Consider the following 23,502-nt stretch of genomic DNA (forward strand, 5'->3'; position numbering starts at 1 on the left):
GAGTATAACCTAAATGTCAAGTGCTCGGGAAAGTAATCTCGAGTAGGTTTTCGAGTGCTCAAAAATAGAGAAACTGAGGCCTGCATTTGATGCAATTTCTTTAATACAGATTCGCCTCACCTCCAACTATGTTTTGAGGTCGTCGTGGATCATCTGCTTCCCAAGATCCAACGGCAAACTATGATCACCATCAAGCACTGGTGGTCATAGCGAATTGAATTTGGACCCAAATGCTAACAAGTAAAATCTATCGAGCAACAATTGCACGGTAGAGGAAAAAGATTTGAGAGGAACACAAGTAGACAGAGTCATTTTTTGCTATTGTTTTTGCTCCCTCTCTCTGCTTAAGATATTGCCTCCTTATATAGGAGTGTCTCTTCTTTGACTATGTTCAATGACCCAATAAATGTCATTTACTGTCCGGATCATGGATTCTTCATTAACTTTAAGTTAATGCATTTGTTTATGTTAGTTCATTCTCTTGGACAAATTTTGCCTCAACTAGTCTGATATTCGACACACGTAGGTCGTGCTTGCATACGAGTCAATTTGGTTTAGTACAATCCAGACCCTGAATTTGCATCCCCTGTGCACTCAGGGTGAAAGAGAGTCTCTCCTCATGCATATATTCACAATATCAATGCATGTGATACAATAAAAACCAATAATAAACTTTAAACCTCTAATGGTGTCTCTTCCTTTCATCCACCTCTTTCTTCCATTCACTTTTCCAACAGATACCACATCTAGAAAATAACGAAAGAGAAGCTATCAAATCTCTTTAAAAAACAACAAATATATATATATATATATATATATATATATATATATATTATATATATAAGAGACTAATTAGCTAATTAACGGTTGTAGTTATATGAGGAAGCAAGAATATTCTATAATTTGTATTATCTTTTTGTTGTGCACAAGGTGTTGCAACTTAAGGGCATTGGGTATTCATCTCCTCCCACTCTAGTTGAACTCTTGTTGCCATCACATTGATCACGATAGAAATTACTCAAGAGAGAATGATGTCAAATAGAAGCCAATAATATACAAAAATCCCTTGGAGAGAATTTTTACTCAACATGAAAGAATGAAAGTGAAGAGAATTCTCATTTTCCTAAAATTTGAATATTTTATAGTTTAGACCTGAAATATTCAAAGGCATGCATCATTCACAATAATTATATCACACATTCTTGCATAGCCATGTACTCAACCTTGGTGAACCATAGTACAACACAATGTAGCTACTCCTCTTCTTCTACAAAAAGGTGAAATCTGTCACCCCAGTGGCCCCACACAATCAGCCCCACAATATGGCTACTCTGACTCATAAAGGAGAAACCTTGATATGCTCCACTTATGCTCTTTCTATCTAATTTGTAATTGACATAGTTAGAGATGAAATATCCTACAAGGTCAAAGGAGTTGGTTTTGAGATACCAAAGACCTACATTGAGAATACCCTTAAGGAAGGATACGTACCTAGGGCATAATCCTATAACAAATAAAATATTAGGTCTACTAGCTATTAAATATAGCAAGCCACCAAACATTCCTCTATAAAGTTTAGAATTTAATACTTTGCTTCTGAATTGCTATTAATTTTATGCATATTGCCATTAGAGCAATCAACTCTATGGCATTCTCCATCTTATCAATTCCTTTGTGTATTTGGTTTGATTGACATAGGTTCGCTGCTTAGTCTGCTTTATCAATAATCCTAATAAGAACTTTGCACTCCATGCTCATTTCAAACTTTCTCTCCATGAAAGTTGTAAACTCATTCAAGAAAAAATTGCTTGTTGAACAAAAATAATAGCATCTATGTAGACTTGTGCAATAAATAAGTTGCCATTTATTGGACTTATTAGTGCACTTGTATCCTAAGTGGTTGTGTTCAACCAAGGTATTTAATATGTTGGGCAGAGAATTTAAGGTAAGTTTGGCAGTGTTACTAATGTGTGCATTAAGCTGTGTAAGGATTTGGTAAGACGAATATGAAGTTTGTGGAGCTTGTGACTCAACAAGGTCAAGTTGTGGTTGATGACTTAGTGTGACCAAGTTGGTGTGGCCTGATAGTCAAGGTCCACTAAAGATCGAAGAAGAATGATAAGAGACGTCTGAGGAATTATAGAACGAGGAACATTAAGGCAACTTTGACAAGAGTCACAAAAGGTGGACTACATAGGTGAATGAGTGAAGGATGGCAGATGGATAGAATCAAGGGATTGAGGACCTGATTAGAGATGACTACTGGGCATAATTAAGTTGTAACGTTTTTAACAGGAGTAAAAAAAGATGGACTATGTAAGTGAATGAGTGAGGCATGTCATGTGGAATGATCCAGGACTCAATGCATCTAAGAAATTTATGACTAGATGAGAGATATCCTCATGAGCAAAATAAATTTGTAATAGGTATACTCTTAAGTGAGCGATGAGAGTCAAATAACCTAAATTTTGGACTTAACATAAATTTGACTTAGGCGATGACTCGATTAACAATTTGGTCATAGTCAATGATCTAGTTAATTGATTTGCTAAGCTGAATAGGAAATCAACTCAGGATGTCTGCTCATGAATAAAATGTTTCTCTTGACCAATTGACTGACACAGTTGAGTCGATTGGGTAGTCAACTATCTGAAATTAATTGATTCGGTAGTCGATTGATTCCTTGGTAGGAATCTAAAATAAGATTGTTAATCAAGCAAAGAATAGTTGCAGCTATTTGATGAGTTACTGTTGGATATGATTTTGCAAGGCAAAATTAAGGTGCCATCGATCGTTGGAAGTCTGATATGACTTCAAAATCGAAATATATGTTTCGCATAGATAAATCTAGACTATTAATTTGCTCAAAACCGATTACGGGTGAATGAGAAATTAATTGGCTAAAGTTGTGTCCAAAATAACGTTAAGGAAAAGATGGGGTTTTAGTCCCACATCGCTAACCGGCGCAAGCTAAAGTTTCCTTATATGTGTTGCTGTGTTAATGGAGTTAACACAAAAAACACAGGTGCTCTCTACCCATGGGCGAGCAGGTGCTCGCACCTGTGAGCCCACCACCCGCCACGTGCGCACGCGCGCGACGCTTTGTAGGCGCACTTTGCACTTCGCGTCGTCGCGAGGAGCTGAGGAGTTTTTATTTATGCTCCAGGTGGCAATGCCTGCATGGCACGTGATTGTACAGAGAGCGCTGACTGGGCAGACAGATGGCGACCGTTGGATCGAAGATGGTAATAGATCGCAGTGGATGCGATCTGGAGCATTGATGGCTCTGGGTCATAATCTGACCATTGATGAGGGGGTTTGATCTGAAGCGTCGGATTAATAGAGTAAATCTGACGGCTGAGATCAAGTTAGGCTGAAGAGTTAAATCTCTTCAGATCCAACGGACGAGATCATATTATAAATATGAAGAGATAAAACTCTTCAGATCAATGGATCAGATCAAAAGTCATTTGAAGAGTTATAACTCTTCAAATCTGATGGCTGAGATTAAAAGATCTTTAAAGGGTTATACCCTTTCAAAATGAACGATCCAGATCAGCCCTCACCAAAGGATACTTACCTCTTCACCAAGTATATATACATCCCCTTTCTATTGGAAACTCATCTCATTCAATCTTTGCAATCCATAGCATAGCATTCGAGCATCCTCTGCATAAAGAGTCTGAGAAGCCTACGAGAAGGTTCGTCGGTCTCGAAATTTGGAGTGCTACTATTCCGAGGCGATCGTCGTTGTATCTTGGGAACGAGTTGCTGCTATCCGTTAGCACCGTAGCGGAGCAATATCGTTTACGGAGATAGTGTCGAACACTAGCCTCGACGATACATATCAGTTTGCGTACTCCCGGAGCTACCGGAATTCAACAGAAGTGACCTTACTCAACTAGTATTGTAATTTCTAGTCTAGTATCATAATTATTTTCCAATCTTACTTGTATTCCTTATTCTAGTAAAAAGAATTTTATAAGAGATTTCTTTATCTTTGAAAAAAAAAATTTAATGGGAATTAAAGTAACTCATCTAAAGAGTCATCGTGAAATAGATTTCGAGTGCAAATCACTTAGGTACATTTGTCAATAATAAAAATTCTACAAGGCAAGGGGTTGACATAAACTTTAGCTTTTTTTTATTTTTTTTAACCGGCATATGACTTCCATTACATCGTAAATTTAAAAATATATATATAAGACAAAAATTAAAAACTGCCTCGTCATTTTCGTTAAACGGGCACCTCGATTTTAAAAAATATTAAAACAATGCGCATCTCATTTTGTATATGAAATACCCTTGTTTCAATACTATTATAATAATTTTAACTAAAACTACTACAATGTATAATTAATTACTTTGTTCAAAATTAATATAATATAGAGCAATTTAACTAAAATTTTTTATAGCAGCTTCTGCCAAAGCTACAATTTACACTTGGTAATATAGAGCAATTTAACTAAAATTTCTTTAGCAACTTTAGCCAAAGCTTTTATACTTTTATAAGTATTATTCAAAATTAAATAGCAGTAGAAAAAAGTATTTCAAAATAAAAAATAAGATGTTAAAAATAAAAAATATATTTTTGATTTTTTTAAAAATTAGAATAAAAAAATAAAGAGTATCATTTTAATTTTATCCAAAAATATATATTCTAATCATTTTTAACCATATAAATATATTTTATTTAGTGTCACATAAGTTTTTGTTAATAGAAGGTGTGCGGAAATTTAACAAACATTTAAATTCTAAGAGACATTAAATATGGAGAAAAAGAACAGCGTAAATTAATTCCTTAACAATTTAAAATTGGAAGAGTATTTTAAGAACGACGATAGAGATATTCGGTCGGAGATTTGGAAGCTTACGCGAGTCCTCGGAGCCTGCGACGTGCGTTTACCATTTACCCAGGCAAACTACACTCCCGCCCGCTTCCCGTTCACATGGGCCACTCTCGTCTTTTTCCTCTGCCTTTTCTGTCGCACGACATCATCACCATCATCGTCTCCTTCCTCCTCTCACAACGGTACAAAATCTCACACTCCTCTTTCTTTTCCTTCCTCCCTTGCTTCATGCAATGCATTGGTGATCCACACAATGCCGTCGCCATTCCACAACCGCAGAGCTCTCCACGTCCCTTTCTTCCCCGCGCCGCCTCCTTCCGCCTCCTCGCCCTTCCCCAAATACCCTTCCGCTTCCTCTTCGGCTTCGTCTTCGTCTTCGGCTTCGCGACCGCAGCAGGGCTTCTTCCCGACCTACCTCGCCCCTCCTCCTCCCGCGCTCCCCACCTTCCCCGCCAACCTTTCTTCGCTCATCTTCCCGTCCTCCCGCTCCGCCCCACCCCGCCGCGGCCCGGCCACCCACCTCCTCCTCCTCCCCGCGCTCCTCCTCCCGCTCCTTGCGCTTGCCCTCGCCGCCGCGTTTTTCCTCCGCCGAATCCGCCCAGCGCGAGGCTTTGACGCCCGCTCCGACTCGCTTCGCCTGTTCCAGCCCGCCGACGCCGACCCAAAGCCCCCTGCTTCCTCTGAGTTCTTGTATCTCGGCACCCTCGTCGACTCTCGCGGCCACCAAAACCACCCCCACTCCTCGTCAGCCGACGCCGGCCTGCAGGTGGGCCCGTCGGCTCCGCTTTCCAAGACTGGGTCGCCTGAGCTTCGCCCGCTTCCGCCTCTGTCACGACAGATCCCGCAGGAGTACGGGAATGCTGACGGTGGAAGCTCGCCGGCGGAGGAGTTCTACTCGCCGAAGGTGGCTTCGAGCTCCGGGAATACGTCGCCTCCGGCCACCGTTGAGAAATGCGGATCGGCGATCAGCACTGTGTCCTCGATTTCGGCGACATCGCTTTCTCCGTCGCCGCCGATGATTCCGTCTCCGCCGTTCGGGTTGAGCCCTTCGAATTCGAGCGGCAGATCGCTCAAGACCATGACTGAGAGGAACTTGGCTTCAGGAGGCGTTGGATTTCGATACCCGCCACTGCCTTCTCCGCCTCCTCTCCGGCCAATGACCCCTTCACCTCCGAAGCGAAAGCCCGCTTCGCTACCTTCTCCATTTGAATTTGATGGAAAAATAAAAACATTTGATTTCTCGTACCCAAATCCAGTGGAATCGTTATATGATAACGACTTCACTCACAGCCATTTCGCTACTAGCGCCCCATCTGCACCGCCGCCGCCGCCTCCACCTCCTCCACCTCCGCGGCCATCTCGACCTTATTGTTTTCGGGATGGTCCTGTCAGGAAACTGAAGGATTTACAGCGATCAGACCTTGTACCGGACAAGAAGGTCAGGAATCCCTCAGCGTTGGAAGAATCATCGAAGAATGCGATGGATGAGGAGATTCCTCGCCCAAAGCTGAAGCCTTTGCTCTGGGACAAGGTCCCGGCAAGCTCGGATAGAACAATGGTGTGGGATCAGCTGCGGTCGAGCTCATTCCAGTAAGATACTGAAACTGATCTCTCTCTCTCTCTCTCTCTTCGTTTTTAATTTTTATTTTTTTTACTCATTTGTTGGGATCATTGTTGGATTCGTAGAGTTAATGAGGAGATGATCGAGACTCTGTTCATCCGCAATGTGACCAGCACGGCGACGGAGGAGATGAACAAGGGGCGCGCCCTTTCCCCGCTGACTCAAGAGAACAGAGTCCTCGATCCTAAGAAGTCTCAAAACATTGCTATTCTTCTTAGGGCTTTGAATGTGACTAAAGAGGAAGTCTGTGAAGCCCTGTTAGAAGGTCTGGTAAATTTCTGTTTAAATATCTGGAACCTCCAAACTCTTTCCTTATTTTTTTTACAAGATTAAGGAAAATCTCTTATTTGTCTTTTTTTTGGCAAAAAATCAAAAGGGAGCTTCAACATATTTCTCATCTAGAATATACATTTATTTGACATAGCTACTAGCTATTACAATAGTTTTGAAGTGATTTTAATCAACTTAAAATAATTTTGATCAAGTTTGGACAATTTTAAATAAGTTGATAAAAAATATTTTGATAGTAATTTTGATCAATTTAAACAAAAAAAATATTAAGCTTATTTACTATGACATGTTGTAGGAGTTACGTCGTAATTGCTACAACACAGAGTATCTTTTAGTGAGAAATATGTTGGAGTGTTACTTTGATTTTTTTTTTTTTTTTTTTTGAAGGAGTGTCTTTCTTTATGAAAATGATAATAAGGGGTGCCTTGTTTTTTTCCCTTCAAAATCAAACTTTGCTAAATTATTTCCTTCAACACAAACTAAAGCAAAGTACTTGAGGTAAAGGAAGAGGAAGAAATTACTCCAACTGATAAGAGTAACAACCATCATACACAATTAGCAACAACAACTACATATATTCATGGATTAATCAACCTAATAGAGGCATACCTAATGCATTTCTATAATGTTTCAAGCTGCAAAGAATTCGGGGATTCAATTGATGCTCAAGTACAATTCCTAATGCATCACCTTCCCAAAGCATTTTGTCAATGCATTGAAATAAGGAGGTACATGTTGAAAACTGCTTCCCAAAAAACTATCAAATTATTATAAATTTGTGCAAAGTATTGGAAATAACCATGTGTAGATACTATTATTGTAAATATTTAAGGTTAAAAGCATGGTTTAAAATTTTGAGCCGTGTCAAGATTTCAGTCCCGGACTAGAATGATACAGTTTTGCTATCGTATCGTGGCGTGTTGATATAGTTTCGGTATTTTTTTAAATATAAAATATATTAACTAAAAAAATTTTAATCTAAATATTTAAAAATAAAAATAATATATATATTAAATTAATAGGATAATTTTATTAGGTTTTAATTAAACTTTTTTAAATTATCCCAATTATAACTAAAAGTTAATTAAAATTATTAACATAAGGTTATTTAATTAAATCCTTAAAAAATTAACTCTTGTGTCCTGTCCCACCCACGTGACTCGCGTGATGAGTCTGGCCGCGTCGTTGGGACCGTAAGATGTTGCCAGATGGGCTGTCGGGCCTTGGTGATGCTTTCGGGCTCGTCGTCGGACCAGGGCGACGCGTCTAGCCCCGTTGTTGGGCTAGGGCGACTCGTCTGTGCCCGTCACTGGGCTTAGACGATGCGTCCAGACTTGTCGCCGGTGCCCAAATGACGCATGTTTCGTCTGTGCTGGGGGAACAAGATGCTTCGTCGGTTTCTGAAACGGCTCGAGATTTCAATCTGTGGTTAAAAGTACTACATAATATTACAAACTAAATGTCGTGTATTAATTATTAACCTGTAATTAACAAAATTAGATGATAAATAAATAATATTATTATTTATATCTTATTATATGTTATATACATTGGATTATCTTACATATCAGTCTGATTTCCATATTTATCATATTATATGTTATTTACATTGGATATATCATACATATCAGTCTGGTTGCCAAACACTAAGTTGTTTCTGATTATGCACTCTACCTTAAAATTCTTTTGCTCGATTCACTTTGGAAACCAAAAAAAAGCCAAACCCATCCTAAGCCATTTAAGATGCTTTTGACATGAACATGTTCCTTTCTATCTTGAAGAACAACATATATGTGTGTATTTTTTCCCTAAAATCCTATGCAAACACATACTTACTGATAGGCTTCCAAATCTAGTAGGAAGGATCTCTTCCTCAAGATTGTCTGACTTCCAATCAAATCACTGGAAGATCTCTATTGATCTCTCATGAGCAGTAAGCCTGTAGACATATAATCTTTCAGCTATTTGCCTGAAAATAGGAACTTCGCACATAAATTATCACGAGATTGACATGCACAACATTGCACACAAACTGTGTTAGTCCCAACCATTGGGACCAGCTACATAAATCTTACCCTGCTATTGCAAATATTGGAGTCAACTGTAAAAGTTCACAATTCATCCTTTTCTTTGGAAGCTTCCACTTAATTGTCTTTGAGAAGTCCTGTCAATCTTCAGTTTTATTTTTCTGTTCTTCTAGTTAATACATTTAAACTTTGCATAGTGTGATGCCATGTCCAAGAATCTTCATGTGCATTATGATACTTATGGCATTCCTACTCAAATGACTCTTTTAAGATGAGTTACAAGTTGGTCATTGCTGTACACAGGGAATGCAGATAGTTTGGGAACTGAACTGCTGGAGACCTTATTAAAGATGGCTCCTAACAAAGAAGAAGAACATAAATTGAAAGAATTCAAAGAGGACTCAGTTATTAACCTTGGTTCAGCAGAAAAATTTCTCAGAGCAGTGCTTGAAATTCCATTTGCATTTAAGAGGATTGAGGCCATGCTTTATATTGCCAATTTTGATTCGGAGGTCAATTTTCTCAAGAAATCTTTTGAAACTCTCGAGGTAAATCTTGAACTATCGGAAGAAGTTATTTTTCCTTATCAATTAAAATTACTGCTCAATATGCTGCATATTTGTGGATCAAGTTGCTAAAATGGATAGCTGTAAGTTTATTGTTTTTTATTGCCTTAACTTTCTTCTCTAATTGCTCCTTTTTCGGGTTATGTGCTGCAGTAGCTCTTTTGTCTACTGGTAGCTAAATTTTTTTATCTAGTGGACCAATCTTTTCAATGACCATCATGTGTTATGAGGATTTATTAACAAGTTCACTTACAATTGTTCAACTGACTAGTTTATGCTTGCATTGCTCAAACCAGTTGTCAGCCAACCCTAGCAAAGTTGTGTTTTAACTTTGGAGATTCAGTCTTCTACTATTGTACAACAGATACTATGAATCCTTATGGTCTTGATCTATAAGAGTGGAGGTAGAACCTTAAGATTTCATCATGAAGTTGAGAGATACGAATATGACGTTGGAAAGGGGATTAAGAAGTGGATAGGAAGGAGATATAATGCTTAAAATGCTGAGTTGATGGTTGCACTTCAAAAGGTGATGATACATGAGAACTATTACATGGAGAGAGAAGTGGTAAGGATCTTTGTGTGGGAGGAGGGGGAAGAGACACTTTTGAAGTGGAGGGAATAGTAGTGATCTAGGAGAATAGGTATATATATATATAACAATCCACAAAAAGAGGCAGTTTGTGAGGAAACACAAGCAATGAAGGAAATTGAAAGAATTATTATTTTTATAATGATTTTAGGGAAAACAAGATGATTTTAGGGATCATCTTTTGGGTATTAAAGAGGGATGTTCTTTTGGTTAAAGAAATTAAATTAAATTTTTTTGCATATGTTGTAAATGGATAAACCTCAACGTAGAAACCCTAAACCTAAATATTAGTATGGAACTTAACTCACTATAGTTATAGTTTTATTAATCTAACACTTTTAAATCTCCCCTTATGTTGGAACATAGGTAGTTTATAATTGTATTTCTAATTTGTTGCTTGAGCAAGCGTCATAGCTAGCAGATAAAGTTATGCATATAGAGAGTTGGAGTGATTCTCACACAAAGCATGATATCTCTATATCGCATTCAGTGTCGAAGGTTGCCTTCATGTGTGAATCCAAAGATGAATTGTTATTTCATATAGGAGAGTGGTTGGGTACCATGAACAAGGAAGAAAATGATAATAGAAGAAGATGATGAATTGGGTCAAAGAAGGTTGCCAGTGATGATAGTGATAAGAGACATCCTTTTATAGATACTATATAGGATTGATGGAGTGCACTAGAGGGGGAGGTGAATAGTATTTTTTGAAAATATATTAATTAAATCAAAGTAAACACGCAACGAACATAAAGAAAGTAGAAATAGAAACTAGATGACATGAGTGATTTAATATGGTTCGGAACCCTTAGGTTCCTACTCTACGATTATAGTGATATGTTAGGTGGATCGCCTCTGAAAACATTATATTTCTCCTTTTTGAAGTAAACTTTAGAGGTGGAAAAACCTTGTTATAATTAAGTATTTGATACAAGAAATGATGGATAAATATAAGCTCAAATGATCAAATACAAAGACAAGAAGGCAAGCTAAAATAGATATGCCAAAGAGATATAGCGTTGCATTTACAAGCATAACGAGCCTCTAAGCACTTGTATTGAGCGAAGATAAGTAGATATGAGTTAATTGAAATGTTACTGTCACCATCTATATATATAGTTATTCTGGACGATAGGAAGCCCTTTCAGTCGCTCGTAGCTTAGCCGTTATTCGATGCCCATTACTTGTTGTTTATCCGTGATCTAGTCAGTCAGATCCACTTTCGGTCGCCTAGATGTCCACGTGTCATCCTTCGTCAAGATAAGTTTTCATTATATTGTTGAGTGGGCCTTCTGATCGCTTGGATCACTTCTGGTCGCCTGGATCACTTCTGATTGTCCAAAGCCAAACTTTATCCCGTTGCATCAACACTTATCTTGATCAGATGTTTATCAGGATTTTAGTAGCTTGGAGCTCCGATCGGACTTTCGGTTGCTTGGAACTTAAGCTTTTCCACCACAGAGTTAATTCGATAAACAAAGATATCTCATAATTTATATTAAGATAGTTAAAACTGTCAATCGACCTTGACTTCGAAACTTCTATTAGTTTTTTTGGTCAGGTCCGCGTCTAGCTGCAAGTCTACCCATGTCCTAGAGTTAAGACACTCCTCACAACCTTCTTGGTCATAAGGTGCTTTCCTGGACTTATCTTGTCTGGTTACAAGGACTTCTTACCTTGCCAAATATCTGGTCCTGCTAATCCATTTGGACTTCTTTTGTCTAACATCCGATCCCATTGACTCGTCTGGACTTTCTCTGCTAGATATCTAAATCCATTTGGACTCCATGCTTAATGTCTGGTCGTATTGACCCATCAAAATTTCACTTGCCTAGTGTTCAGTCCTTCTGACCCATCAGTCATCAGTATTTCACCTGCTTGATGTCTGAACCTCTTAACCCACTAAGACTTCACCTGCTTGGTGTCCGGTCCTCCTGATCCATTAGGATTTCTTCTGTTAAGTTCCTTGCATGTGCACACTTGACATACTTTAAAACATCTAGTGCCTAATTTTAAATCCATTAACATACATCAAAACACAAGTTTTATCATGTGGTGTTGTTTGCATCAATAACCAGATTATGATCTTACATATAGGACTAGGGAAGGATACCGAAATATCATCCTTTCTCCTGATGTCATTAGAGATCATCTAGGTTATAGTTCCTCGATTAACACCTTTCATTGTTTTCCTTTTTATACTGAGCCTTTCTCAGACATCACATTACATACTGTGTATTCTTATCTTTTTGTGGGTCAGATCCTACCAACCGTCACTACCTTTAGTGCTACTCATCTTAGGGCCCTTTATCTTACCTATAAACACTAGAGACTTAGTAGTTATGAGACTCTTCCACTCTTTTATGGTTTATGTTTTTTTTTATATGTTAGATGTAAATATCAGGCTTCACATCTTTTGCTCTATCAATCATTATTCTGAGATTACCACTAGCGATAGGGTTCATATAGCCAATTGTCACATCATCACCTCCCTTCTTGCTACCTTAGGAGTAGATGTCACTATATAGAATTTAATGCAAAGGTCTAGGTTGATGGAATGCTTGCGGTAGACTTGGTTTCCTAAACCATAGTCGTATATTATCTTTATTAGGACCGAGGCAGCGTGCGGATTCACTTTCGGTCACCTGAAACTTAAATTTTTCTCACACCACAGAGTTAGCCTAACAAGCATAGATATCACATAATTCATATTAAAATAGTTAAAATTGTCAATCGCCTTGACTTTGAAACTCTTGGTTTCTCAGTTAGGTTCACGCTTAGCTGCAAGTCTACTCATGTCCCAGAGTTAAGATGCTCCTCATAGTCTTCTTTGCCAGAAGGTTTCGTACCTTATCAAATAGGCGGTCCTGTTGATTCATTTTAATTTCCTCTACTTGACGTCTGATCCCGTTGACCCGTGTGGACTTTCTCTATCAATTGTCTAGTTCGTCAACCCATCTAGACTTCTCGTGCCTGATGTTTTGTTATATTGACCCACTAGGACTTCACTTGCCTAGTGTATGATCTTCCTAACCGACTAGGACTTCTTTATTTGCTTGGTGTTCGGTCCTTTTGACCCATAAAGGCTTCACCTGCCTAGTGTCCGGTCCTCCTGAGCCACTAGGAATTCTTGTGTCAGGTTCTCTACATCTACATAACATACATTTTGGAACATTCGGTACCTAACTTTAAACCAATTGCCATATATCAAAATACAGATTTGATCACCTGGTGCTACCTACACCCCATAGAGGGACATTGCTAGCATGTAAGTTTGAGATAGAAATATTGTATATATTGTACAAATTACATGTATAAAGGATCCAACATTGCCTGAACTTAAAATATCAATGGAACTAAACCCACTATACTTTATATTTCTTTTAACCTAAAGCTCTTAACACTCCCTCAAGATGAGACAAATAGTTTACATGAACTAGAAATATAAACTAGGATATGATCGTAATAAAAGAAATTAACATAATAAATGCATATAGGCGAAATAAATTCTAAGGAGTTAAGAAGAATGCATTCAATGTTCCCTTCAACCTCACATCAATATAGCTTGTGAAATAGTTGATGGAGCATCCAATCGACAATTCATTGGACCTCGAAACAAGCAACAGATTTGTTGGAATAGAGACGGAGATGGATGCACCATGGAAGTTTAACATTTTTAAAAATCACTAATTTTCATTAATATATTAGATGAAACATGCAAGTTGAACAACTTTGATTAGACATGTGCCTTGTGGCTGTAACTTCACAAACGGTAAGTCTCTAGATCATTGACATGGTTCATCTCCATGCATCCTTGTGGATGGAGGTGCTAGTGCCCAAGCACTCTTCTAAAGTTCGTTCCTCAAATGAGAGGGATAAGGTGGATATGACAGTGGCTAGAGAAGGGAGGTTAGTTTTTTTTTTTCTTATTTTTCAGACTTTTTGAATAATTCTGTGAGAACTCTTAGACCTATCTTCCAAATCATCTTCCAAGAAAATCCTTTTATAGAAAATAACTTTCATATAAAAAGGTCTAAATAAAAGGAAATTAACTCTGGATAGAAAAACCTTATTTAAATCTCAAAAATGTTTAAAATTTCTACAATACTAGAGATAACTTTTAAAATTAATTTTATTTTATAATTAATTTCCTACAGCTTTTATTGAAATTAATTGTTAATTTCTAAATAAAATTTTACTAGCTCTTAATTAAATTTCAATTAGCTCTTCTAATTTTAATTAAAATAATCCTCTGAATTTATTTTAATTAAGCCCCTTTATTTTTCTAATTGAAATAATTATCCTTTAATTATTTCAATTTATATCTCTTCAATTGTTAAAAGGATAAATATGTTGAGAGGATTTAAACCTTGTGTGTTTGACTTATTAGAAATATTGGCAATATACCTAAATGATTAAAATGTTTAATTCAGCACGAAGACTTTTCTATAACAATTGAGACAAACTATGATTGGCCTTTAGTGCAAGATATTGTGACTAAGTATCATAGAATGATGTGATGACACAAAATCTTTTACAAGAATATTTCCTACGCAATTCGATCTTTTAGTAGCTAATATTATCAAGTAGCTTTGGGTTAGATTAATATAGGTTTTAATAGTCGTCAAATCCAGTTGGTATGTGATTTTTTAGATGATTCACTTAGAAAAAAACAAATTGAGAACTCTTTTTGAATTAGTTTTTACTACATATGGGATTTTCAAGTGATTGTCTATCATATAGTCAAAGATATATTCTTCTTTTACTAGTAGTGATAACTCTTATGTTGACCGACACCCACCTCTATAAGGTTAACAATATAACACTGATAAATGCTATGCAACCTTTTCAATGTTCAATCCACTAGTTATATGGATACCTAAATGAGTTGACAATGACAATTTCAACTCTAAGGAGGATCAACACCTGCTCTATATAAAACCAAGACATATGGTAAACAACAAATATATTTTAATATGAGTCACGTCTAATGATTTACCAATGTTATTACCTATTAGGGTGATTTGGCTGTGGTCTCAGGGTGGTATGACTATAAGGGCTAGAGAGTTGTAGAATCATTGCCCTCCTCCATAGTGGTCAACTGCAATTTCCCGATTTACCTCCTCATAGATGTTCGTGGGGCTGACTGTGTGGGGTCACTGGGGTGATGGATTCCACCTTTTGCTGAAGAAGAGTTATAGAATCATGATAGAAGAAGGTAAAAAAAAAAATTAATTGTCGGGTTTTGTTGGGGTTGATGACTCAAAGACAAACATAAGGAATTTGATGCAGATCCATATGTTGGCACCAACCTCAAATCAAGCAACCATTTGCAATGTTTGATCCAACAATAATTTAAACAATAAACATAATGAAAAGTTGTTGATGGATGCAACAGCTAGCGCATCGTTAAAGGAGTATTGGATTGGTTGCTAGGACTTAGGTGACTGGAGATGGCTATGACTAATGAGGATGGGAGGAAGATGTCATCTTGAAGATAAACCTTTATGCATCCTCACTACTTGTATCTTATGAGATGAGATGGATAGCCTCCAAGGATGTTGTCATTGGACCAAGAGCAAGAGTAGTTTGGAAGAAGTCACTTGTGTTATCTTGTCATTAGACTAAGAGCAAGTGCCCAGTCTAAGGTGTGATTAGAATGTCAAGATAAACCATTAATATGGGCATCACTGGGGTTCCTTTGAGTAAGACAAACATAAAGCTAAATTCTAGGGGCATGTCGTAATATAAGATGATAAAGAAATTGAAGTGCATGATAATTGTGCTATGGAAGGACTTTTGTGGAACTCATTACATGGAATATTAGATAGTCTTGATGTCTTTCTAGAGGTCAATCAAGACTATATTTAAAGTGATAAAGAGGGTATATATGGAATTAAAGAGTTTGATCAATTAGGTATATTGTCACCATCTCTAAGTGCCTACAAAGCCACACGCATGATGCTCAAACACTCAACATAAAATTCATGTAGCCATAGGGTGGCAACCACATAATTAAGAGAATTATCCCAATTAATTATCAAATAATTAATTTAATTATTTCTAATTAATAATAGATAATTTAACTAGAATAAATTAAGAGTTAATGTGTTAAATTAAATTAATCCGAGCTTAATTGCAAAACTACAAGCTAATTTGTATAATTAAATTATAAGGGTTAAAATATGAAGGGTTAAAATTAAAATTAATTAAGATCAATTAAATTCAAATTTGAAAATTTAAAATATTTAAATTAATTTTATAAGGTAGAAATTAATTTAGAAAAGAAATATTTTATAAGAGTTGTAAAATTTCAAAGGTTTATAATCTTTTAAAATAAATTAATTTTCAATTAAAATGTTTGTTGAGATGCAAAATGGAAAAATATTGGACCGGATGATATTCTAATAGAGATATGAAAGTGCCTAGGGAAGCCGGATATTGAATGATTTATGAAGTTATTTAACTTGATATTGAAAACAAAAAAAAAGTCTAATTAGTGGAGGGTAGGTACTTTAATCCCTCGTATAAAAATAAAAGAGACATACAAAATTATGTGAATTATAAGGGCATTAAGCTAATGAGTCATACGATAAAACTTTGGGAAAAAGTAATGGAAAAAGGATTAAGGAGATTAAGGTTATCAAAAATAAATTTGGATTTATACCTGAAAAATCGATGATAAGAAGTTATATATTTTCTCAGACAATTGATTGAAAAGTGTTGGGAGAAGAATCAAGACTTAACGTGGTATTCATTCACTTTGAAAAAACTTATGATAGAGCCCAAGGGATATTATATGAAGAATTCTAGAAAAGAAAAGTATTAGTGTAACATATAATGAAAGAATTAAAGATATATATAACAATGTAATGACAAGAGTGTAGATTCAAGGTAAATTAATTGAAGTTTTTCTTATAAAGATAGGGTTATATATCAAATCAACTCTAATTTTATATCTTTTTACATTAGTCATTGATGAATTCATTGGACATGTTTAAAATATGTTACCATGGTGCATATTGTTTATAGATGATATTGTTTTGGTCGATGAGACACGTAAAAGAGTAAATGTTAAGCTTGCAACTTGTCGAAAAATGCTGGAATCAAAAGATCTTAGATTTAGTAGAATAAAGACAAAATATATGAAATTTAAACTTAGTTGTACAAGACGTAACAAGACAATTGTTAAGATAAGCGATGATGAATTAAAATAAGAGATGATGAATTACTTATGACTGAGAGAATTTAAGTATCTAAGATCGTTTTTATTAAAAAATGGAGGGGTTGATAGAGATATTTTACATATGATATAAGGAGAATGATTAAAATAGAGGAGGGCGAGGGCGTCAAGTTCTTTATGATAGAAAAGTACTTCTAAAACTTAAAGGGAAAGTTTTACAAAAACGATAGTTAGACCTGCTATATTATATGGAGCAACTGTTAGACTATGAATCGAGCACTTAAGCAGAATATGAGAGTTGCAGAGATGGGGATGTTAAGGTGGATGTGTAGATATGCAAGGATGGACAAGACATGAAATGAGAATATTAGAAAGAAAGTCAAAGTTGTCCCTATTGAGGAAAAACTTCAAAAGACGTATTTAAAATGATACAGATATATACTTAGGCAATTAATAAATGCCCTAGTTAGGTTATATGAGTCCATGACAAATATGCATATTAATCGAGGAAGAGAGAGATAAAAGAAGACTTAGTTAGCAATGATAAAATAAAATAAAAATCATTAAATACAGATAAGGATATAGTTGGGAATTGAGCCTAATGGCGTAGGAGGATTCATATAGTCGATCCCACTTAGTATAATAAAAGTCTTGTTGTTGTGGCTGAGATAAATTAGAGAATTAGTTCTAATTTATCTAGTCCTTAATTGATTAGATTTAAACTAACAACCAAAATTAAAAGATGGTTGAAATGGATCTCTAAAATAATTGTTTTTTATTTAACCCCCCTCTCTCTTTCTCTCTCTCTCTCCATTTTTGTCATTGTTGCTACCCCAACTAGCATAGCTACTCCATCAACATCCTCTCACCTGTCATTGGACACCAGCACCTTCATCCTCTGATGAGACCTCAAACTCTATGGACAAAGTAGAGGTTATATGAGTTTTTATGAGTTCTTATAATAATAGTTGCTTGTGATAGAGAGCATGGTTTAAAATTTCAATCCATGCTATAGTTCGATCCCCTGTCGAAATGATATGATTTTGGTACTTTTTAAATTTTTAAATATAAGTATATATTAATTTTATTAATATTTGATTATTAAATATGCTCACTATTGAGGTTATATTTTAAGGTGTTGAATTTATATTTCAATAGTTTCTCATAAGATAATGCCTATTAATTTTTTAAAAAATTATTTAAAAAATAAGTAATTCTCAAAATTCAAAACTAAATCTAAAATTATAAAGTTATTTGAAAGACTCAAAGATAATTATAAAATTATTTGAAGGTCTTAAATTATTTTTTGAATGTATTTGTAAATTTTTAATTTTTTTTTGAAATGTAATAATTATATTTTAGAAAAAATTTAGATTATTTTAAATTTATATTCAATTTTCAATATATATTAAAAATTAAAAATTATTTTAAAATTTTAAAATAATTCTTAATATTTTATAACTATTACTAATAATATATTATGTTTATAACTATTATATATAATTAACAATTATATAATAATTAACAGTTTATTAATAATAAAAATTTTCTATTTAAAAAATAAAATATTTAATCTTAAAAAATAAAAAATTGTGCGAGTGTCACGACCCCGTGGAGACCGTTGCAGATCCAGACACCCTTCGTGACCTCACGACAGTCTCGTGGTCGCGATGCCGATAAGGTACCAATGTTGGTCCCATGTTGGAATGGTAAATATCGTTCATTTCGGACAGCACGATATGACATTTCAAATCATGATAGAGAGTGAGCGATTTTTTTCAATTAAGATGAAAAATTGAATAATATATGAAACCCACTTTTTATTTTTGACACTTTCCATTTCACTTGTTTTCCTTTTATGATAGCTAATGGAATACACTTGTTTTCTTTTTATGTTTTCATTTGTTTTTGTGCGTGTAGCTATTTTTGATTGAGGAATGAGTGATTTGTCCATCAATATAAAAACTAGTAGTTTCATGAAATTATTCATTTTTTATAGTGTGATCATTTCAAAGGGTTGGGTGACGAGGACAGAGTGGGCTTCAATTAGCAGCAAGGAAGATCTTGACAAGGAGAGGGTGTTAATGCAATGATAAAGATGACCATGAGGTGGATACTAGAAGCAAAGGAAACCATTGATATTGGAGAATATGATCATCAAAGGAGAGGAAATGGACAGTTTTAGATATTTTTCTCGAACTGAAATCTATTCAAGGGTAGTAGAAATTGTAGCGGGGAATAAATTGGGCATCCCTTGATGATAATTTTTATAGGAGGGGCACCTCCTTGATGAACATGAAAATAAGGTGCATCATTATGACTTTTACCCTAGATTAAATTTTAAGTTTAACATATGGAGAACTTAAGAAACTAATGGTTTTTAGGGTGAATAGGAAAACTGAATGTAAGAAATGTAGTTTCGTTAATAAAAAATAATAGACAAATGACTAACTGGATGGATTTGAAATTCCTACAAGGAAGATTTTTTATGTCACAGATCCATTATTATACAAAGATATATTGATGAAAGTAACATCAATAGGATAAAGAATAGGTAGTTAAAATAGTAAGTAGCTTGTGTAATCTTATGTGATTGTTGTATGCCCAACAGGTTAAATGGAAAATTTTATAGGACTATGATGCATGCTGCAATACTTTGATTGGAATGTTGGGTTGTTAGGAAGCAATTTATACATAATGTTAAGGTAGTAGAGACAGAATATTAAAATAAATGTGTGGGAGCTGTGAAAAAGGATAATATACATATATATATATATATGTATGTATACTACAACAACAGTATATATATAATTCCAGAGAAATTAGTTGTACATTTTAAAAAATAATAAAATGAGAGAATAGATTGAGACAGAATGGATATATTTAAAATTGACTACTGAATTCCATAGTTAGAAGAGTGAAATTCATTATAATGGAAGATATAGGGAGAAAAATAGTAGTTACAGTCTTTGATTAATTAATTTGAATATGACTATTGATATAGTCTTGAAAGGGATAAGATTTGTGCAGTTGACTCCACATAGTTTGGGCAAACATGGTGTGGCAATGCAGGTAATATGTGCTCAACAACTTGTTCATAAACATTGAATAGACATAAAATCCTGTTTAGGGGAACTTTAGATTTTCAAAAATACATTTTTAGTACCTAACAGATTCTAGTGTAATCTCAAGAAATTTAACCGAGAAATATTGAAATGTATTAAACTCTTTGTAATTTGTTGAGAGGAATACAGAAAAGCTTATCTACTTGACAAATATTTGTAGTAGCCTTTCTTGGAAGGGACAATTCCTTGTGCTATAATTTAGAATTGTATATTTCAAGATTCATTCAACTGTTGAGATTGAGATGATGTTAAAAGGCAAGTTATTGATTTTATAGAAGAGTTGAATCAATAGAGTGGAAGATGTAAGGTTTTAAGCGAGACCAAAAATAATATTGGTCAATGTAAACAATGATTTGCTTAATTTGGATATCACTAAAGGTAGCATTGTACCAAGCCCAACAGAGGAATTTGATTGATGTAGCTGACCTGGATGATTGAGATACGAACAGCTTGATGATGATGATTCAACTCTTGATGTGTTAGATTTTCCCTTACGCTTGCAGGATATTTCCCATATGTAGTTTATCCTTTCTCTCAATTATTTTGATGAATGAAACAAGTGATATGTTACCTGCACTATCAGTTTACCATGTTTTGGTTTTTGGTTCTCAAAGTTTCAACCTAAATGTTGGGATTAGGTAATTCAATTGAAGGTGTCCTGTGTTTGCTAACTAGACCTTACGCTTGCTCGTTGACTAAATTCCAGGCTGCTTGTGAAGAGCTGAGGAGCAGCAGGTTGTTTCTCAAGCTTCTAGAGGCCGTCCTAAAAACTGGGAACCGCATGAATGTTGGTACAAATCGCGGGGATGCACATGCCTTCAAGCTCGACACACTGCTCAAATTAGTGGACATCAAAGGCACTGATGGGAAGACTACACTCCTACACTTTGTTGTGCAGGAAATCACGAGAGCCGAATGCTCTCGCCTCTGTGGCCCCAAAAGCCTCACTTCCAAAACCCAGACTCTTCAATCCGACCATGAATGCACGAAGCTCGGCCTCCAAGTTGTTGCTGGCTTGGGAGGCGAGCTCAGCAACGTGAAGAAAGCAGCTGCCATGGACTCTGATGTGCTCAGTGGTTATGTTGCAAAACTCGCTGGTGGAATTGGAAAGATCACTGACATCCTAAGATTGAACGAAGCATCAGCCCAATCTGGACTACAGCGTAGGTTCAAGGATGCCATGACCGACTTCCTAAAGAAGACTGAGAATGAGATCGTAAAGCTGCAAGATCAAGAGAGCATGGCACTGTCCCTCGTCAGGGAATTGACTGAGTACTTCCACGGAGACTCAGCCAAAGAAGAAGCTCATCCTTTCAGAATTTTCATGGTAGTTAGAGATTTCCTTGTCATTCTCGATCAAGTATGCAAAGAGGTCGGAAGGATCAACGACCACGGACTCGTCAATTCAACTAGACAGCATTCTGTGCCAATCCACTCAAACCTACCTCCAGTGTTCCCAAGGTTGCATGCTTTGAGACAAGAAAGTTCTGATGAAGAGGTGTAATTGACAGATTGTATCAGTTTAGTGCTCATGGCTGCTTGCCCTTCCTGCCAGTCATCAACCTTTCAGTGCAGCCAGGTAATATAAAACTTTTGTATTAGTACAATGTTTAACGTAACAGATTTTTGTGGATAATTAAGGCTATATATAATTAATTATACACGAAATCTAGATGATAGAAAATGGCTGTGTTTATCCTTGAGTAACTATATTTGCTTTCTATTCCATTTGATATGGCTGTGTTTATCCCTAAAGTAATCTCTCTAAAATGCCTTATTGTTTGTATGTGATTTAGAATTGAATATCTTCTTTAAGGTATGCTTGAAGGCACAAGGATGGACAGGGACGAATTCAGAGGGTGGGAGGGGGGGTTTGATGTTTATTTTGAAATAATTCAAGTTATATCTCTAAACAAATAAAAAAATAACAATTAAATAAATAAATAAGTAATAATCTATCAATAACTTAATTACTTTATTTAATAAGTTTAATTACTATGATGATTTATTTATTTTTATCATTGACATTAGATAAAGAAGAGAAATAAAGTGCTCTTTGAGCATAGTTGAGTTGGTTACGACAGAGCAAACTTGCAGAAGAGGATAAGGGTTCGAATATCGGCGAAGTCGAGCAATACTCTCTTCCGTCGTGGTCAACTACAGTTTCTTGATTTACTTCCTCACAGATGGTTGTGGGACCGATCGTGTGGGATCGCTGGAGTGACGGATTTCACTTTTTTACAGAAAAAGATGAGAAATAAAGGGGCCGCTGGAGTGGCGGATTCCACTTTTTTTAAAAAAAAAGATGAGAAATAAAGTATATCAAAATTAAAAGATAAATCAAATAGAACACTAGAAATGATTGTTAGTTTGCTTGATCTGATTAAGAAAAAAGAAAAATAAATAATAAAACAACTATAAGGATGAAAGAAAAAGAGAATGGAAGTTTTATCCTCTTTTCTGATAGTCTTTATTAGCTTTGACAACAAGAAAAAAAAACAAGAGTTGCTCTTGTTGAAGAGGAAGAAGAAAAAAATGTTGTTGTTGGAGAAGGAGAAGAGAAAAATAATTAAGCTACGGTTAGAAAGAAAAAATAGGAAGAAGGAGAAGATTAGAAAAAGAAGAAGAAGAAGAAGGCGATGCGTGTAGGCTTGTGCATGAGGCGGTGGGAGCGAAGTTGTAGAAAAGAGAGGAGAGAATATATTTTTTTTAAAAATTTCTAACTTGTTTTAAATCGATTTAACTAGTTTAATCCAATTAAATTTAGTCGGTTGTAATTTAGTCAAATCAATTCTAATTTGGATTAATATATTTCTTATCTTTGTGCATATTCGATGAATTTTGTTCAACTCCAATTTGATTTTAATTTATCATATTTTTATATATTTAAATAAAATTTATATAAATTAATAAATAAATTTATTTATAAATTATTCATGAACTTTTCATGAATTAACGAACTAAACTTATTAGTGTTCAAACTTATTTATTTTATCTATTTTTTATTGGAGTAATCAACCTTTGGTCATGGTTGATAAGTTTGAGTAGGTTCGATTTAAGTTTCGATATTCGATTAATATGTTTGATGTGAGAGCCAAAAGTAAGTAGGTTAAAGTTGATTGGATACTTGAGAATGGTAAAATCCAAATGCATCATAGTTAATCAAACACTTAATTGTTGAAAATCCAATAAAGAGTTGACAATGAGGGAAGTCCTAATACATCATGAAAGATCAGATACTTAACAA

At 35.3% G+C, this 23,502-nt stretch overlaps 1 protein-coding gene across 1 annotated transcript; it reads left to right on the plus strand.

Moving 5' to 3' along the window:
- Positions 1–5,103: 5,103 nt before the first annotated feature.
- Positions 5,104–21,880, plus strand: LOC141824244 (formin-like protein 1). The gene is made up of 4 exons (XM_074711494.1): positions 5,104–6,440; positions 6,537–6,736; positions 9,093–9,337; positions 20,962–21,880. The coding sequence occupies exons 1-4, from the start codon at positions 5,104–5,106 to the stop codon at positions 21,757–21,759; spliced, it is 2,580 nt and encodes an 859-aa protein (XP_074567595.1). The 3' UTR covers positions 21,760–21,880.
- Positions 21,881–23,502: the final 1,622 nt, after the last annotated feature.

This window comes from Curcuma longa, chromosome 3 (assembly GCF_044706935.1).
Source record: "Curcuma longa cultivar G26 ecotype Majalengka, Jawa Barat chromosome 3, ITB_CL_G26_1.1, whole genome shotgun sequence".
NCBI classification, from domain to species: domain Eukaryota; kingdom Viridiplantae; phylum Streptophyta; class Magnoliopsida; order Zingiberales; family Zingiberaceae; genus Curcuma; species Curcuma longa.

Coding starts and splice junctions, on each gene's coding strand:
- LOC141824244 (XM_074711494.1), top strand. CDS start 5,104: ATGCCGTCGCCATTCCACAACCGCAGAGCTCTCCACGTCCCTTTCTTC. Junction 6,441..6,536: donor CTGCGGTCGAGCTCATTCCA/GTAAGATACTGA, acceptor TTGGATTCGTAG/AGTTAATGAGGAGATGATCG. Junction 6,737..9,092: donor CTGTGAAGCCCTGTTAGAAG/GTCTGGTAAATT, acceptor TGCTGTACACAG/GGAATGCAGATAGTTTGGGA.